This window comes from Tursiops truncatus, chromosome 16, assembly GCF_011762595.2.
Source record: "Tursiops truncatus isolate mTurTru1 chromosome 16, mTurTru1.mat.Y, whole genome shotgun sequence".
NCBI classification, from domain to species: domain Eukaryota; kingdom Metazoa; phylum Chordata; class Mammalia; order Artiodactyla; family Delphinidae; genus Tursiops; species Tursiops truncatus.
The window spans coordinates 23,459,853-23,480,495 of NC_047049.1; the positions used below are offsets into that span (position 1 = coordinate 23,459,853).

At 41.0% G+C, this 20,643-nt stretch overlaps 1 protein-coding gene across 1 annotated transcript in view; it reads right to left on the reverse strand.

Moving 5' to 3' along the window:
* SORCS3 (sortilin related VPS10 domain containing receptor 3) overlaps nucleotides 1-20,643 on the reverse strand; it is a 580,427-nt gene that overhangs the window by 129,007 nt on the left and 430,777 nt on the right. The window contains exons 6-7 of the mRNA XM_033842145.2: nucleotides 19,198-19,262; nucleotides 8,258-8,376 (exon numbers count right to left, since the gene is read on the reverse strand). Of these exons, the coding sequence (XP_033698036.1) occupies nucleotides 8,258-8,376; nucleotides 19,198-19,262 (184 nt within the window). The remainder of the gene's footprint in view (nucleotides 1-8,257; nucleotides 8,377-19,197; nucleotides 19,263-20,643) is intronic.

Genomic DNA, 20,643 nt, shown 5'->3' on the forward strand with positions numbered 1-20,643 from the left:
CTATGGTCACCAGGGGATAAGCAGGGAGAGGGATAACTTGGGAGACTAGGATTGACATATACACACTACTATATATAAAATACATAACTAATAAGAACCTGCTGTACAGCAAAGGGAACTCTTCTCAGTACTCTGTAATGGCCTATATGGGAAAAGAATCTAAAAAGGAGTGGATATATGTATACGTATAACTGAGTCACTTTGCTGTACACCTGAAACTAACACAACTTATAAATGAACTATACTCTGATAAACATTAAAGATAAATAAATAAAGACCTTCCATTAGTGTTGCCTGTTAAAAACACTCAAGATTTTGAAAGCGCTTCAAGGATATTCACCTGAAGATGTTTTTATTGGATTTCTTTTGAAGATCATCTCTGAAACTCTTTCATTTTTCTTTAAACTCCTGTGTTGTAAATGTGCCCCTAATGAGGAAATTGCTATTTAACATTCAAAATCTCTCCCATTAAGGCCAAATTAACATCATTTAAAATATTGCCAAATAGCTTTTCTTCTAATAATTACACTCAATTTCTGCCTCAGGGCGTTTTTCTTTCAGAAAGATAACAATTTATTAGGGATACAGTAGCCACATCATCGAGGCTCTTCTACCTCTCATGTAGGTGCGTAAAACGGGCTCTTAAAGTATCAAAACCCAGGGCTCTGGGGACCAAGATGCTACAAGAAGGCACTCAAGAGTCTTGAAAGATATCTACAGTTATCTATACACAGATATGTGTATCATTAAAAGTTGGTTTCTTTGATAACCAACACTATGGAAGACATGTGGGACGATTTTATCTCACTGCCACAGCAGTGAGAGGCCCACGTACCGCCAAAAAAAAAAGGCAATTATCAAGCAAAAATATAAGAAAGGTGCCAAGTCATCAAAAATGGCCAGTGGTATAGGAGAAAGGAAGAAGAATAGCATAAAGCTTAATGCAGGGAAACTGCTAAAATTGACCCCAAAAATCAGTTGTGAGCTTTTTAGCAACTGCAAAGAGGGAAACACAAAATTATCAGTATTCAGTTAAAGGAAATAGACAAGGTTTACCTCTTCAGGACAATTTTCTAATTTACTTTCCAGCCACTTCGCTCCCTCCCATAATTACAGCTGTCCTTAGATAGAGGTTGTGATATATTGGGTTGGCCAAAAAGTTCCTTTGGGCTTTTCCATAACAGAAAACCTGAACGAACTTTTTGGCCAACCCAATAACATGGTCTCTCACTTCCCTCACTTTACCTATGTCTTCCCGTCTGCCTGCAGTGCCCTTTGTCCTTCACTTGTCTAACTGGTACTCACAGTCCTGCTGCCAGGAAAACTTGTACTGACGCTCCTCCCAGGGCAAGGTGAAGAGCCCTTCCTCCTCAATCCAAGAGCAATGCATGTTTTCCACAAATACAGCTCTCATCACACTCCATTGTAATTGCTTTGTTGTCTGTGTTCCCCACTGGGCTGAATGTATTTGAATACATTTAAATGAATGAATATAAAAAGGACATTGAATAATATAATGGATAATTCCTGGACAGCAGTTCTATAACAATACAGAGACATTCTACATATGGTAATTTCTTATACAGTGAGCAATTGCCAATTACCCTAAATTGTCTTATATTGTTAGTTGGAGAAACAAGACTCCCTTGCTTTAAAAAAGTAACTAACTACACTCCCTGAGAATAAGGACGCGTCTTATCTTCTCAGTTCAGTTCAGTTCAACAAACTTTTATTGAGTTCCAGTCATTATGCTAAGTGCAGGAAAAACTATGATGAATAAGACATAGTCCTGTCCCCTTAAAGTTTACAGACCTGGCTCGTGAAGCATAATACACATGGATAAGTAATCAGCAAAGGAGTTTGGTCTAATCCTGATTGACTGAGGATGTCAGGGAAGACTTCCTACAGGCGGCATTGTCTAAGTTGAATCTTAAAGGATGAGTTTATTTGATAAAGGGACATTCCAAGCCAGAAAAGAGAATACAAGAAAGGCATATTAGGCAAGAAATGACATGGTGCAAAAACGACATGGTGTATGCATCAAGACTAAAATAGTTTATCTTTATTGAAGGGTAAAATATAAAAAGGAAGGTATATGGGGAACAGTGGTGGGAAAGGAATTCACATGAGGCTGATGCAGTAGGTAGGATCCAGATAGTAGAAGAGCTTGTAGGCAATGTTAAGGAAATTGGATTTTAACCTATAGGTGATGAAAAGCCACTGAAGGCAAGGATATTGACTTCTATTTTAAATAGATTACTTTGGAAGTAGTGTTGTGAACAGATTGGAGGTGTGCTGATCTGGGAGCAAGAAAATTAGTTAGCAAGTTACTGCAACATTTCAGAAAATACATGATAAGGGTTTATAAATGGTTTTAAATAGCTAAGTAATAATGGTGCTTCCCCCCTTTTCCTTTCATAAATCATCCTGGAGCAACAAGAAAAACACGAAAGAAAAATGCAAATTCTATACTTAAGGAAAACATAACCCTGAAACACTAAATGTGGAAAGGAAGCCAAAGGCAGTGAAGGACAAACAGGGTACAGACAGGCACCAGAGCAAAAATGCCTACAGCTACAAATCTTAGATCAAGCTAGAGATACAGAGTTCTCTAAAGAGGATATTTCCTAAGGAGCAAAACTAACAACCTATTATTTGGAACCAAGGGAATGTGGCTCAGGAATTGGCAGTGGGAGTGTTTCCAGAATTCACTGGTGACAAGGAGAAGCTGGAGAGGCATGGCTGCTAGAGAACCGCTCAGGCAGTTTTACCTTATAAGAAGAACCCACTAACAGACTAATAATCTTTAGTTATATGGAACCTCACTGAGAACAAAGGGGGACTCTTGTTAAGCTGAAAGAGAGCCTTGATCAGAGCCCTGATCCCCAAGATGAACCTCCTCAAATAGTTCAGCCAGACGAGCTCATGTCATTAAAAAATAAGTAATGATGAAAAACATAAAGAGAGAAGAAAACAGCACAAGAGTTACAAAATAATACAACAAAATAAAAGAGAGAAAGGAACAGGAAAAACAAAGAGCAGACATAGAACAAAAAATGTTTCCATGAACTAAATAAAAATTGTGACTACACTGCTACAAATAAAAATAACCCACATGATGCCATCATCTCTATAAAAGAAGAGGTCAAGCAGAAATACAAGAGCTCAGGGGAGATATGTTGAGACAACAAAAAGAGATAAAATATAAGCTGGCAAAGCTCATGAAAAAAGTTAAAAACAACTGCAGCAAAAAAGGCAAAGAGGAGCCTGGACACGGCTACATACTCATTCAAGGACAGTATGAGTAAAACTGTTTTTATAGATTTCATTTTGCTCAGGGAGTTAAACATACTAGAAGAAAAAAAAGATGTCTCCCCTTTGTCTTTCTTGCCTGTTGTACACATCCTAAGTGTCTTGAAGGAAGAGAGCCAAAACAATAAAACTAACGTATATAATAAACAAAATACATATTTCAAAATATAAATCACAGAAACTTCTGAGAAATTAAAAAGGAAGAAGAAATTGAATCAATTGAATGAGACATATTCCACGGAAAAGAATCAACATAGTATTAACAACCACAAAACATACACTAATAAAGTAAATAGTATTCAAATATATGCGTGTGTGTGAATATATATATATATTTTAAAGGACTTTATGTATCAAGGGCGAGAAAATATCAAGACACCTAAAAGAGAAAATATGAGACTAGCCAGACACAGTAACATTCAATAAGTTAAGGGAGCAAAGTTTTTATGGAAAGCAAATGACATCTTTTATACCTTAAAAGATGATATTAGGGCTTCCCTGGTGGCACGGTGGTTGAGAGTCCACCTGCCGATGCAGGGGACACGGGTTCGTGCCCTGGTCTGGGAAGATCCCACATGCCGCGGAGCGGCTAGGCCCGTGAGCCATGGCCGCTGACCCTGCGCGTCCAGAGCCTGCGCTCTGCAATGGGAGAGGCCACAACAGTGAGAGGCCCACGTACCCCAAAAAAAAAAAAAAAAAAAAAAAAAAAAAGATGATATTAAAGCATAAAGGGGATAAACAAACATATTTTCAACATTCCAGAATTCACCTTTCTTGAAGACATTACTAAAGGACAAATTTCAGACAACCAAGAAACAAATGGGAAAACTATAGTAAAAGGACCATTGAATAAATTTACCTAAAACTAAAATCAAAATAAATGCAGGAATGATGGTTCAAGCAGAATATAAATGCTCCAAATGATTTAATTAACAAAACTGGGGTTGGATAGAAGGGAGAACGAAGGAGGTCATAAACACACATGCTGGTTTTTTTCCTACCTGTCTTCAGCAGTGCTTAATAAAATATTTAAACTAACAGAATTATAGGAAAGCAAACACTAAGAGACAACATAACCAACCAAAACTGTGTGGTAGAGGAATTAAAGAGAGAGGGGAAGAAATAGAAAGGCATGGACATGCACTAATTTTAAAATTGGTCACAAGAGGAAATCAATAGATTATACAAAAGTAGAAGATGTGCTATGTTGTATAAAGTTATATTAAAGCTTGGTTAGAACAAATATTCAAAATCCTCAAACAAATACATATGCAGGAAAGCAAGGAAAACAGACCACATAATGATTTTTTTTCTTACAAAGAAGCAATTAAAACTAAAAACTAAGCATACACTGTCAGAACTAAGATATATTTGTCACATCAGTCAGTCAATCCTCAAACTCACCTATGAGAATGAAAAGACTCTGATTCAACATTGATGGGCAACCAACTTATATTTGCACCCGCAGTATGTGTAGTTATTTACCTGCAACCCACTGACATCCTTTATTTTATTTCTATTGTAGCCAATTGATAGTTGCAAATAACAGCATTTAATCTGTGTTTATTTGATGATTAATGAAATTTAATGTTTTTCTCAAGAGTATTGGCCTTTTGCATTTTTTGGAGCATTGCTATTCAACTGCTTCCCATCTCTTTCATAGTAAAAAAAAATCCTTAAAACAGTCTTCAAGGTCCTGTAGGATCTACCACCCTGTGCCTTCCTGATGTAATCTCTATATTCTCCAAGGGTCATTTACTACCTCCCTCATCTCCCTGAACTCTATATATTGGAGAGTCCTGTGGCTCAGTCTTTAGATGGTTTCTCTTCTCTAGCTACACTTACTCCCTCGGTGACTTCAATGCTGCAGTTCAAAAATATCAATATGCGGACACCCTTCCCATTTATATCTCCAGCCCCTACCTTCCCACCATTCCTGCTTCTAAACCCAGCCTCAAATTTCTAGCTGCCTACCCCACATCTGCATAAGGGGCACAAGGAAGTGCAGGGAACAACAGACCTAGCTCCACGTTGCCCTCTGACTACGAACTTCTGTCACTCTCTCCCTGGTCATCACCCAACAAGGCTTTCCCAGGTCATCCTAAATAGCAATAACCACAGGCACCCAACATTCAAGGCCCCTCGTTTATTTTTATCCATAGCACTGCCATCACCTGCTATACTTTGTAGACAGATAAACAGATGATAGTAGAAGACAGAGAAAAAGATACAAAGCAACATTTACAGAACATTGTTTTGGTGCTTTACAGGATTACAAATGTAATCCTCCTAGCAACCCATGAAGTAGGTACTATAATTATCCTCTTTTTATAGATGAGTCAAATGAGGCCTAGGTCAAGGTCATGCAGCTAAGTGTGGCAAACCGAGGTTGGAATAAATGCTGGCCGTCAGGCTCCAGACTACAGGTCATTGACCACTACCCCTCACAACCTTTCATATCTGTGTATGTATGGATGTATACATATCACTACATATTTTCCTGTCTCCCACTAGCATGTAGATGCCACAAAAGCAAGAGTTTTGTTGTGTTCAATATCTTAACCCCAGCACCTAAAACAGGGGGCTGCAATGTAGTAGGGGATCAATAAAACTTCACTGAATAATGGCAATGCATATCTCTTTCAAACAAAATAAAATTTGATGCGGATTAAAGAGAAAAACTTCTATTGGTTTCCAGCATAATAATTCTTTTAAAAAGGAGTATTTCAGAACAGTTAGAAAAAAATTCTGGATTTCTGCCTGCAGTTACGGAAAACTTTATGCAATACAAAGAAAAAGGAAACAAGAAAATTGAACATTTTAAATTCTAAGTCATGTTGCCCAGAAACAGTTCTGCTATGTTCATCATTTTATGCAGGATTAGCATTAAGAAAAGGGCAATCAGATTGGTAAATTCATAAGTCATCCCTGTGCTTCTACCTTAAAAACATTAAATAGAGAGAAAGCAACAATAAAGCCTTAAACTGGGGCCATAACAATGGGAATGAAAGGAAACACTTGAGAAATAAGGTGATATTAGCAGAGGCTGTGGATTCATTTAATTTGATGACATAGACTGGCTTCCAGGTTTCTACCTTGAATGACCTGGTAGAGGGCAGTGCCACCAATGTGTCAAGTTCAAGGGGGACATGTCAATTACATATAACCTGTGGAATATCTAAGTGAAGATACTGAGATGGCTGTTAGATATGTAGGTCTACTGTACATGATAGAGGTCATAGCACGTTGACTTGAGAGTCATCAGAACATGGAGAAGATGCTCAAAATCATGAGATCTCCCAGAGGGTGAGGGGGCGGGGCAAAGATTAGAAGGTCAAAGGCAGAAAGCTGGGCAACACCAAGTGTAGTGCCTAGTACTGTATATTTTCCATTGCATGTGTTCAATAAATACTTATGAATAAGAAAATGGCAGTACCAATGACCTGTCAAGATTTAGAAAAAAATTCCTGAAATTCTGGCTGAGAAACAGTGATTATATAAGCACAAAGATCTCTCTTTCACTCCCTCTTTCAAGCTCGTTTTTGCCTGGCTGGCTACTTTTCCTATATCATAGTAGAGCTCAAAAATCTATGAGGCTTCATATATGAATACATATGGCTGATTCACTTTGTTCTACAGCAGAAATTAACACAATATTGTAAAGCAATTATACTCCAATAATAATAAAAAAAAAATTCATGCAGCTGATTTGTAAAAAATAGTGACCGCTACATGCATAGTCAATCAATAAAACAAGTAGACATCGAGCACCCTTGATTTGCAAAGGCCAAGGTTCAGGGTAAAATGTGTGTATAAAATATTGTCCCTCTTCTCAGAGAGTATAAAACGCAGTTTGGAAAGAAGGAGAAAAATCCATTAAGACTTAAATAACAATTCCTAATAGCCTATGTGCTAGAGGAACAGCAGGTAGTAAGAGCTCCAAAGATTCAGAGGAAGAGTCGTACCCAGACTGGAAGTTCAGAGAAGGTCTTATAGGGGAGATGGGGCTGATCTGGACTAAAAGACCAGGAGTGAGGCCGAGAAAGCCCTTTGGTGTTTTCAGCTCTGAGCAAACTCAGGGAGATTCTGAAGTTCAAGGTTCCTATAGGAAGCAGTCTGGAAAACAACAGACCATAGAAGGGTGGAAAGGCAGAGGACAGGGGATCAAGGTTGCCCTCAAATGCAAGTATGATTTAGCTCAGTAACACACACACACACACACACACACACACACACACACACACACACACACACACAAAGTCCATCACTCGACGGAGCATCTTCTTTTGTTTTCCCTCATTTTTGATCTATCTTGCACCTCCTTTCAGTGAAACTCAAAATCTAAAACGAGGCTTCCATTGCCTGCCTAAAAATATTAGTCCCCCAGTTTCTCTAGGAGTCACAGAGCTCTTGGAGTGAAGGATTTGGGGCTTGGACATTTGAGGGGATGGTCAGCACTGGAAAGGGAGGGGAAGATTTAGTGAGACCTCAATTTTCACAGAAAGAAGATCCTAGAGATGCTTAATTTCTTGGAGATTCTCATTCCCACATGAGATAAGTCACTTTGGACAGAAATAGAATGTGGCTTTGATAAATTACTTATCTCTAATTACTCATCTCTAATGAGATTTGATTCTAAGTAATCTCAAACTCCAGCCTAAGTCCTGGTCATTTCAAGACCCCTTTGGTATAATAAAAGGACAATTCAACAGAAGGATTCAGTGGGCCACTAAAGTTCCCCGTAAACAATAAGGACCCATAACACCTTCATCTGTCACCAGAAGTCTGGGATCTCCCCAGCGGACCGTGTACCGAAAGCACAGGAGGGACAGCACCCCAGCTCCGCATCTTCACAGCCTCTGGAGAGCCACCCTCATCCTCCCAGCCAGCAGTTGGCTTCCCCCACGCATCCTCCCTCTACCATTGACTGCACATCTGGACTCACCTGAATGAAGATATATTCATCCTGGACGACCAGGGAACTGATGTCAATGGAGCGGGCAAAAGGCCCGCTCCGAGTAGTCTCAGCACATTCCTGGATCCTGCAGGTGAGGTAGTGAGCATCTGAAATGGGATGGCAGACACTTAGACACAAGGGGCAATGGTCATCCAACCTCTCAGCCCACAAAGCCCTACTTCCTGGGGATCGGTGATGCAATGTAAAACAACCATGAGACTGCATTTTCTTGTCCAAAGAATTTGTAATAATTTTTTTAAGAAAAGGAATATCTAGTTCAGGAAAGGGAGTGAGGAAAGAGTTAATCTTATATCCTACCAGCCAAAGAGTAAATTGGTACAGATTTATTTTATTTTTTTAACATCTTTATTGGAGTATAATTGCTTTACAATGTTGTGTTAGCTTCTGCTATATAACAAAGTGAATCAGCTCATATATCCCTATGTCCCCTCCCTCTTGCGACTCCCTCCCACCCTCCCTATCCCACTCCTCTAGATGATCACAAAGCACTGAGCTGATCTCCCTGTGCTGTGCGGCTGCTTCCCACTAGCTATCTATTTCACACTTGGTAGTGTCAATGTCACTCTCTCACTTCGTCTCAGCTTACCCTTCCCCCTCCCCGTGTCCTCAAGTCCATTCTCTACGTCTGTGTCTTTATGCCTGGTACAGATTTTTGAAGGAACAAATTTGAAGTATCTATCAGAATTTTAAACGTACATATCTTTTTACCAGCAACTCTAATTCAAGGGACGTTTTCTAGAGAAAGACTCATATATTTTCACAAAGAGGCAAGGGCAAAAATGTTCACTGTGGCATTATTCATAGCAGTGAAAAACCAGAAGCTGGCTAAATGTCCATGAATTAAAGAACATTTAAATAAACAAACATACACATATAACAAAGCACCATGTTGTGAACAGAAGAATTAGGTAGATACATATGCATCGTGTGCTGATGTCCCCAAGGTGCATTGTTCTGTGACCTTTTAAAAAATTATTTAGCAACATGTATGGCATAATCCAATTTATGAAAAAAACAAAAACAAAAAAGAACAATGTCTTTATAAATACAGGTTTGTGCCATAACTGCATAGGAAAAAAGTTTTAAAGGCCATCTATATAGATTAGCTATGACTACTTTGGGGGAAAGGAATGGACTTAACGAGAGTAGAAGTGGCACTTTGCTTTTTATATTATATATGTCTTTCTTTTGTTTACAATAAGAATGTACTTACTTATCATAAGTAAAACCTGTATAATTACTTGTAAAATTTTCTAAAGATCTCAGCAGCTGAAGCTTCCTCAACCAACCCCCCAAAATTACGGCAGCAGCTGTAGCTGAATGAGAAATCCTCGAGTCCAAGCATTCTGATCATGACGACAGGGTCACCCGAGGAAGATGGTCCATTCAGTTATTTGTTCCCCAAGGAAAAACCACAAGTGAATCTCTATAAAGAAACCTCTGTATACACTTGCTTTAAAAATGTCTATTGTTTATTTAATGGTGTTTAAAAATAATAAATGGGTCAAAGTGAAAAATAGAGGTCATTTTAGGATTAAAAGCAGAGAAGTCTTTGTTATCATCTAAAATGACATGCATTACTACATACATCTAATGCGCTTGCCCACTTAAATACGTGAACAGGTATGAGTACGTTTCGGAGGCTACAATGGAAGGGGTGGTAAGCGGCAGAAATAAATAAAGGCAAAAGTTTAAGTAAACAAAAATTTATAACAACTGAGTGTAAAACAAGGGTACTTTAAATTTTCCCTAATTATTGACCTTTAATTAATTTATTGATTGATTGATCCAGAAAGAATTTCTTGTGTGCATATAATGTATTGGGTATTATTTAAGCACCAGGAGTATGGCAGTGAATGAGACAGATTTTCTATTGTGAAAGGCCCTGCTGTCTAGGAAGGGGTTCACTCATAAAATTTATAGCTAGCTATTACACACATTTATTAATAAACAAAATGCTAATTTAACAAAGAAACATGTTTTGGTAGGAAATGAATTCATTATGTGCTATAGCCCTGCTTTTCAAATGTCTGTATCTGGGCAAAGCCAATTTGCTTTGGTGCCCTTCATCCAGACACGTCAAACACTGATCTCATTCTCTCCATCAGCAGTTTCATCATCTGCCCAGTAGCTCAAGCCTCTTCACTTTTCTTTCCTCCACATGCCATGCAATCCAGCTGGTTCCCAGCCTTGAAAAGTCTGCCTCTGAAGTGCTTCCAGCATCTCTCTTCTCTCCACGACCCCTGCCACCTGCCTGGAAAAGGCCTTCCCATCTGTGTTGCCTGCTGCGTCCATTTCACAACTGGTGCTCAGGTGCAGGATGGACTGGAAGCTGGGTGGACCCGAGGCAAGGAACCAGCATCATCTCTCAAACCTAACCTCAGCTGAGCCTTCTCGGCTTCAAAATCACCCACAGTTCTGAGTGCCCGGGGACAAAGCCCAAATATTCTTCTGTAAAACAGAACGCCTTTTACAACTAGCCTAATGAAGTCAAATGTCTCAGGCGCCAGGCAAATACTGTATAAGAGGAAACCGAGCTGGAGTGAGATGATGAATGGCAGCGGGCGCATGGTCTCAGTGTCAGGGATCACTGAGCAACAGCTGGGACTACAGGAAAATGGCCAACACTTGCATCTTTACAGGGAGCTGCTTCTCAGCATCAGTCATCACTGAGATGCAGGAATAAGAGGTTCGGAGTTTCTACATAAAGCTAAGTGTCCCAGTTTTTTTAATGTGACATTTCCTAATGTTTATAAATTGACAGCTAATTTAAATTTAAAATATGGTGCAGGCCAAACAGTATTAGGCCAAACAAAACAAGCCTACAGTCCACCAGGAGCCATTCACTTTGTACCTCGACTCCGTAATCTGGTCCCCACCTACCTCTCCAGAGAATAGACTGTGCCCTGTCTCCACATTCCCTGACCTGTTAGCAAGACTACCTTGCTCCCCATTCTGTGAGTACCACCCGCAGACCCCTTCCTCTTTGTCTCTGTCCACAGAGAAAGCCGAGAATGGCCTGGCTTTCCGCTTCTAGCTGACAGGCCAAGGGAAGGCAAGAAGCCCAGGCTGCGCTTTGGAGCACCAGGCATAGTATTGGTCCCACCCAGCCTGAGTAATTTGCTCCTAGCATAAAGCACTAAAACCCAGTGAAACGCTGCGGTGAAGACATGTAAAGAAACCACAAGGGTTGACTTGACAACCTGCTTCTTTCTCGCCAGAGAGTGTCTTGGAAAGCCCCTTGTACTGGTAATCAAAGGTGTGCACAGGAGGACATCTGCTTATCCCCCCCATGGGCTCATTTCTCCCCTGTCTATTTACTATTTACTCCCATACTTGGACACTTTGAAAAAAGAATCAAGCGTATTCGAGGCCACCCCATACAAAACCGAAACCTACCTAAACTGTGGCCCCTGGTAGATGAGCTACTGGGTCAACTCATCCTCCTTCTTGGCTCCCCTGCTGCTCGCCACTGCCCAGCATGGAACAAAAGGTCCACTTTAACAGAAAAGCAGCACTAAAACGCGTTTGGGAAATCCACTTAAAATTCAGGGGCCTTGCAGTCTTTAGCCGGACTCATATATCAGAAGTCTCAACGCTTTTAATTTTCTAAACACAGAGATACCCACTGCCTGGTGAGAACCCCAAATGGGGGTCTGGGGAGAGGTACATGTCAGGCCAGGCTACCAGGTGGAAGTGACCGAGGGTGTCACAGGGGACTGGGGGTGTCAAAGGTGAGCAGGAATCACCACTTCGCTCAAGCCTCCAACTTGCAAAAGGTCTTAAATTTGGACTTTGGACATTACCTCCAAGTGAATACAGTCATAAGGATTCCATGATGAAACTGAAAGCAGATATTTATCATATAACATGAAATCCCCAAATAGGCTTCTAACAACTGTGTCCTTGTTTGTTTGTGTGTATGTTTGTCTTAATAACACAAGATGCCTGATAAAAAGGAAGCAAAGCGGTCCAGGTTTCTGAAGCATATTGTGGTGTGTGAGAGAAAGGCCTCTGAAGGTAGAAAGTGCTGAGTTCAAATCCTGAACTTGCTGATTGCCCTGGGCTGAGCAGCAGTTCCACTTTGCATCTGTGAGGTACAAACAAAGTAAGTGTTTGCCTCTCAGGACTGCCGTCAGGATTAAATGAGATTATGTATGAAAAAGGTTAGTACATTGTTGAATACATTTTAAAGGATCAATAAATGCTAGTTCTTTTTTATCATGAAGAGAGAAGGAAGGAGATTTAACACTCAGCATCCTTCTTACGTACAATTAACAAGTAATGTTCTGTTTTATTGTGGAGAATCAAAAGATCATGATAGCACAGGTCCTACTAGTAAAGTCATATTCTGGACTGACCTCACTGTCTACTTTCTCTAAATGCTATAGGTGTTCAGACAAGAAAAAGCACATCTGAGCTGGAATAATTAAGGAGGACTTGAAGGAGGAGACAGTGCTTGTGTTTAGCATGGATAGAGAAGTGTTCTGTGGGAGAAGGGAATTTCTAAAAAAGGGAGTGAAAACTGCACGTGGACGTTTAGGCAGGGAAAGCCCGCTGAAGGCACTATATAATTACACGATAATGGGTGGACATGGATTAATCTTTACTCTAGAACTGCTATTTCCCATCCTTTCCTTCAAAACATGCTCAAACGGAAAACCAGAAAGACCAAACTGAATGAAGACCTCATTAGGACACCCTAATGGGAAAACAAGACAGGGATTCCCCAAATGGTTAAGTCACATCATCCTCATAATTAATATATTTCTTTTTTTTTTTTTTTTTTTTTTTGCGGTACGCGGGCCTCTCACTGTTGTGGCCTCTCCCGTTGAGGAGCACAGGCTCCGGACGCGCAGGCTCAGCGGCCATGGCTCACGGGCCCAGCCGCTTCGCGGCATGTGGGATCTTCCCGGACCGGGGCACGAACCCGTGTCCCCTGCATCGGCAGGCGGACTCTCAACCACTGCGCCACCTGGGAAGCCCAGTATATTTCTAAATATCAAATGTCTTTCTAATGTATTTCTGAGAGCTGGTGCGGTCACTTACAAAAACTAAAAGTCAAAAGCTTTGTTCCCTGTGAATAGAGAGATCTGCTCCATAAGTTTATCAGGACCAGGCCCTATTTCAACTAGCTGTACTGCTAGCAAGACTTTAGGGAAGGTGGTACCATTGCACCACTGTGTCCAGCCTCATGCCCCCTCATCTTACAGATGGCGGACCAAGGGTCTCATTTGGTGAGAAAGGGTGACCTTAGACTGACTGATTAATTTCTTCTGTATTGGGTCAAGGTGTATAGAGAAGCTGCATGCATCAGACACTCCCTGAGGTTCCAGAAAGCAGAGAACATAAGACTGGTTCTTGCCCTCAGAAGAATCCCAGGCCAGTGATAGAGACGGGATGCCTTGGGATCTGTGCTGGATCAGAGAACTGAGGAATGTGGAAAGAGAACCAAGCAGATAACCCAACATCCTTAGTCTTATCTTCCTAAGAGGTTGCTTTTCCACCAGCAGTTTTGTAAGGCAAGCTTCTCATGCATCTATATCAATGAGTTTCACCGTGAAGCCCAGCATTTCTCACTCTGTCAAACCTTTCCAAAAGGATCACCTCCTTAGAAACCTGGATAAAGTCTTAGTCATCTTTGTTTCTCTCCTCGCACTGCCTTTATAAAGCTTCAGCAAATGCAAGTTAAGCTGAAATGAATTACATTAAAAGCCGATACATTTGTGCTATATTCTGACCTGCAATTATGTTTTGCCTTTAAGATTATTTAATATTCAAACTATCCTAAATGTCATGCCTCTTTGCCATCTCAGAGAAAAAAAACTTTCCATGATTCGCTCAACTTCCATCCCTTTGGGTAATATTGTCAAAATTGAAAAAGTGAATTAAAATTGTGAACAAAAAGCAAATTCAGCTCTTCAGGTCTTTTCTTAGAGAAATACCCAGGAGCTATTTATTTTAAATAACAACATTGACTGTCAAATGCAAATAAGTGAAATCCAGCAGATTCCAAGAAACTCTGAAAAGTTATTTAGCTTCCAAAAGCCTCCTTTTCCTTGACTGGGGAGTGAGGCTAAACTATTTGTAGGCACAGGGCAAAACAAAGGATACTGACATTGTTCCAAATGCCTAACACAGGACCTGAGACAAGGTAGGTAATAAAAATCAGCAAAGCAAGAAAAGGTAGCGACTATTCCTTCCTATTGTGCTTATGGATTTGCTCACAGGAGAATTCTAGTGCCTTTTCCTTCTAGAAAAGAAGGGGAACCTGGCAGAGTTATAGACATTTAGAAACCACAGCAATCCTGAATACCTTAGGATTCCTGATACTCCCCAGGGTTCTGGGATTTGAACCCAGGCGACTTGACACCAGAACCAGTGATCCTAATCGTTATGTACTTGAACCATGGAAGGAAAATCAGGCTGAGAATCAGACCAGAATCTACACTCTGGTTCAGTCCCTGTCACTGACTGTCTATGTAACCTTGGGCAAATTGTTACACATTTTGGTGCTTTTTGGAGAGTGATACAGTTTGAAAATTTCTAATCCATTCCAACCCTTTTTTAAAATTCTGAGATCCTTTATCAAAAACCATCCTATATTCTCAATATATCAAGTAGATTTTAGTGTGCCTTGTCTAAATGAACAGAAGGCTTGCAATCCTGTTGGTTTAGCTCCCCCTCATCCTCTTCTTGGCCTCTGAGTTCTTAGAATACTGCTGGATCTCTGAGTTACACAGTTTACTAGTCAGTAAACTGTCAGTAACCGAAAGTTTTTTAAGAGCCATTATTCTATGTATCTAGAACCTACAGTTTAGACTTCAGGGCTAATAGTTTTGCCCATTTGATTACTAATGACTGCCTGGAATGCTCTGTTAAGATGTCCTGGGCTTTATCTTGGCTTAGTGAGAAAGGGCAGTAATTGATGAAAAGAGTTGATAATAGTACCAGGACAAGGAATGGTAGTCTATGTGCTGTGGTTTTGATTCTAGAAATTTCAAGTCTAGATGTCTAAAAACTTAGAGCTCATGTCGAGTTTCACTTATTACAGGGTCCTACAAGGCCCCCATATAGCTTGTGCCTGAAAATTTCCAATAAACAGGAATCCACTACTTAACAAAGCAGTCTGCACCATTTTGCGGTCCTCTTCATTGTTCCTCCTTTGTTCATTGAACTGAAATCTGCCTCATTGTACATTTTACTCTACAATAGGATCTTTGTTATCCAACTGATGAAAAAAATTATAAAAATACCTCTTATATTTGTGTATTCAAACATGTGAAGCACTAGAAGATTCACAGAAAGTTTGAAAAAAAATTGTCCAGGTCAAACAGGCTCTAATTGACAGAGTTAATTCTCCAACTTAACTCTTAGGGCACCAAGTTAATACTCTTTCTATTGACACTCAATGGTCTCTTTGATGGAGAAGGTGTGTGTGTGTGACTGAGTAACTGAGTGAAAGAGAGAGAGAGAGAGAGAGAGAGGGAAAGAGAGAGAGAGAGAGAGAGGGAGAGAGAACATGAATATGAATATAAATATGAATATTCACAGGGGACATTGAGACATTCAGAGAGAGATGATTTCCAGAAGAAAATGGGAGAAAAGGCCATTTGAATCCTGAATCTCATGGCAGAAACAAGTTTCACACTTTTATTAACCAAATTGGTTGGCTCTGCCCTGTTTAAACCATGCCAAGGCAAGAGATAATTCAATGGCTTTAGTTTAAAGAAGTCTGACTCCCAAAGGGGAGGACCAGGACTGGGGAAGAGTGGAGATTCTTACACCGAAACAAGAAAAGGGACTTGTTTATGTTGGGTTTGCTCCAGAGTGTGGGAGCCAGGTTTAGAGACAGGACTGTCAATGCCACACCACGCACTGAAGAGCCACACTCCGTGCTGCTGCACCTGCAGCCCCTCAGTCTGGGGCAGTCCTGTGCAATGGATACACAATGGGAGCTACTAATGACCTTTTAAATTTCCCAGTAGCCATACTTAAAAGGTAAACAGAAAAGTGTACATTTAACATATTTGATGTAACCCCAAATATTATGATTTCATCATGTAACTAATATAAAAATTACTAAGGGGCTATTTTCCATCATTTTAGTCATATTAAGTCTTTGAAATCTGGTGTGTATTCCACACGTAGGGCACACATCAATTTGGACATCACATCTCAAGTGTTCAATAACCACGTGTAACTGAATGGCTACCATATTGACAGTACAAGTCTAGCATAAATTTCTCACTCTCCTTTTCTACCACCCCCTTGGGAAAACCCAACTCATCTCCCAAGATGAAACTTAACCATGGGCTCTTCAGTGCAGCCTTCAGTCGCTCCTCAGCCACTGGGCTACCCTGCCTTTTGGTTCGCACAGATAGCACTTTCTTCATGAGACAAAACAGAGTCCCCATGGCCTTTGGCACATTATATTGCAGTAATAATCTGTGTACTTCTCTGCCTCTGCTACTCAATGCTGATTGTGTCCTATTTACCCACACACCCTCCACAGCTTCGTGCAGTGCAGTGCTGATCAAAGCGGGGTCTACTAGCCAGCAGCATCAGCTGGGAGCTTGTCAGAAATACGGAAGGTGTGTTTTAAAAAGCTCTCCAGGGCTTCTCTAGTGGCGCAGTGGTTGAGAGTCCACCTGCCATGCAGGGGACACGGGTTCATGCCCCGGTCTGGGAAGATCCCACGTGCCGTGGAGCGGCTGGGCCTGTGAGCCATGGCCGCTGAGCCTGCGCATCCGGAGCCTGTGCTCCGTAACGAGAGAGGCCACAGCAGTGAGAGGCCCGCGTACCACAAAAAACAAAACAAAACAAAAAAAACAAACCTAAAAAATGACACAGAATTAATATATACTATACTTTAACCTAAGTGTGGCATATGACATTTATCCCTGTTATATTTCTGTCTGCTTTTTTCAATTCTTGACAATAGGCCAGGAACTTTTCTATGTGTTTTGCATTTTTAATCTCATAAAATTTCACAGCAGTTCTGTACCACAGGCCTTATCCCAATGTGGACCAGAATTCTTGAACTTTCAGAAAGTAAGTTTGAGCTTTATGTAAGAAATTACCTTAAAAAAAAAAAAAAAGGAGCTGTCCAGCAGTAGAAAAGGATATGTCTTAAGCCTGAGCTCATGAAACCTGAGGACACACTATAAGAGATTCTGGGGGAAGGGATTCCTACACTAGGTAGGAGGTCAGACAGGCATATAAAATTTCCTCCAACTCTAAAATATTACAACCACCACAGATCACATATACAGCTTAACAATGTTGACATGACAAGCAAAGCCAAGGCAGGGGTTGTCCTGAAAACTTGTCTGTGGGTCATCTTCTGAGAGCTGCTGTCTGCTCCCCTCTGGCTTTCCTGCTATGCTCCTTCAAACCCCTCCCTCCATCCCACTAGTCCTCTAATTTTCCATGTTTTTTTTTCTCAGCACTAAGAGTAATTTCGAATTTAGGCTTCACCACGCTTACGATCAGTGAATTTGAATATGTGGCATTACCTCCCTAAAATATAACTCTTCTGTTAAAAAAAGAAAATGTAAAAATAGTGTGGGTCATCCCTCATCCCTGGCTGCATCGGAGAAAGAAAGAAAGAGAGAAAGAGAGAAAGAGAGAAAGAAAGGAAGGCAGGAAGGAAGGAAGGAAGGAAGGAAGAAAGGAAGAAAGAAGGAGGGAGGAAGGAAGGAAGGAAGGAAGGAAGGAAGGAAGGAAGGAAGGAAGGAAGGAAGGAACTCAGCAGAGTACCAGGTATATAGTAACAAGTGTCATTTGCCTTCTCTTTTAAAAATAAAAATAAAGCAAATAAAATATATTCCCCAAAGTGCATGTTTCTAGCATACATCTGAGTTTGGCCTCAAAAGCAGTAGACTTCCCATGGACAAAGCACAAGCACATCCGATACCTGCATCCAGGTCACAAAGAATCTCCTTCTGTTTGTACATTCAACCCATAACCCTACGAGGCAGGCAGGGCAAGGATGAGCATCCTCAGATAGTAGGAAGCCAGAGCACAGAGAGGTTAGGGGGTCTCATGGTCTCATGGCTAGTGCGTGGCAGGACCCAGGACCTCAGCTCACAGTCCTGTGCTTTGATCTGCTGCACCCCTAGGTCGCTATTATTTCCATGGATTATTTGGCTCTATTTGTGATCTAGTATATGCTAATTATATTTCCATATATTTTTCAGATTTCATATTTATCATCTATTTTCACATATTTAAGTTGATTTTATCTTTCTGGGACAGGGAAGAGCCCTATAGATACTTAAGTTGGTGCAAAATGATACTTTATCAGTCAAATTCTGTTCAAGATGTAGACAGGTGTATGATGTACAAAGGGGTCAATGTTTGGAGTCCTGGATTCCATGGCTGATGTGCGGGGACAGTAGAGGTCTGGCTCACCCCTGGATCTCCAGGGCTAAGAATCTTGCCTGACACACGGTAGGCCATCCCTAAATATTTGCTGAATGAATGAACAAACAATTCTGGAAATAGTGTGTCCAGTTACTTTTGTTTGGTAATCTTGACTATATAAAGTTTATTTTTTTAAAGCTAGCATCATCTTATTCACCATGTGAATGCAAAATACCACGATGAGCTACGGCCATCCCTATGTGAATTACACTGAAGATGCCAGGAAATTACTAACAGGAGCCTCAAAATTGGTCGCATTAACTCCCATCCCCAGAAAATTCATTCCTAAGGGTTTATTTCAATGAAATATCTCCCTTGGGACTGGAGGCCTCTCCCCCACTCTAGGAAATAAAATGCATACGGCAGTAAGGGAGCTCAGGGCTTTTCATCTTCCCTAGCCATTAAAATGCAAATTGGGGGAGGAGGGAGACCTGCAGGCAGATCTCCCTGGGGCCCAGCCTGGCGGCCTCAGTACTCACATCCATCAGCTGTCCGCACTTCCATGTGCACCAAGTCCGCCTCTTTATCCAATCCGGACACCGACCTGGGGAAGGAAAGGAGAGTCAGAAGCTCAGTGACCGTGAGGATGGCAGACAACAAAGTGGGGAACCATTCAGGGTTATTACTCAGAAAGCCACTTTCTCAAGATGGCCTGTCTTGCACTGTGGGGACCCACAGAATATGGCGACTTGCAGCCCCTGCAGGGTGGCTCTCTCTAGCAGCTGTCACCTATAATGGTCACAACTCATGTGTCTTGGAGCAGTGTCACGGAGTCAGTAACTCTCCAAAAAACATAAAGGAGCACAGAGTAATGTACTCCATAGTAAAGCTGGTCGAAACCTCTGTCCTCAACCCTTCCCCACCTCATACCTTCCACTTCCCCAGTCTTGTCACACCCGGTTATTTCCACCACTTCCTTCCCCTCTGCCCTCCCACTTGGGGTGTGCTACTCCCACGTTCTGCCCCTGGGGAAGGTGGTTTAGCCTCCGTTCTGGCTATCTGCTTCCAGACACTCCTACCCTCCTGAGTTTGGACCTATCTGCCCTTCCTTACCTCTGCCTTGTGAACAATAAATGGTGACAAACATTCAAAATCTGGTCTAACAGGGACACAATTCTGGTGATAGGAGTGGGAAACTTTAAAGGTTGATGGTCAATAGTCAGAAAAAGGAAGGCTGAGAATCCTGACGAACTAATTCCTGTGGGCCTCCAACCTCCCACACATAAAGCCTAGTCAGCTACCTCCTGCATGAGATATCCAGGCCAGAGTAAGACCCAGAAAGTCAGCTAAAAAAGGCAGCACAGACACTAAAACATTCACGCACTAAAGACATCACATAATCCACCCTCTCCAGCAAGCTTGGACTCACAGTCGTTTTACTTTTAAATTTCATTCTAAGATTGGCTTTCTGGTTTTACAGTCCTCAATAGGGAAGAGGCAGCAAGTTAGAAAGAAAAAGGAGAATTTAAAACAACGAGAATCAAGGTACCCAGATAGGAAGACAAATTGAAAACTTATGAAAAACAGACCGAAGAACTCAAAACCCAATCTTCTACATCATAAATCTACTACACTTCTTCTGATGCTGGGGCCATAGCTGTATAGCACGGTTCAGTATCAGACATCTCTGCTGAGGGGCTGAATGCAGAGAACAGGAAGCAGGAGGCTAATGATATCAGTTTACTCTAAGAAAATAGGGTTGCAAATGACCTATGTTAGGAAAAATGAAATGATTTTTATTTGTTAATGATTATTGTCTTGAATGGCTAAATTTCAGTTGCTTTAAAAGTTCATTTATGTAAAATACTTCTTTCCCCAAAAAATACTGAATAAAAAAAGTTTTACTCTAACGCTGTATTTTTTCCCAGTGATCACTGATACACTATCTTTTCATTTTTCCTCACCTCATCTGATGCCTAAGGTAA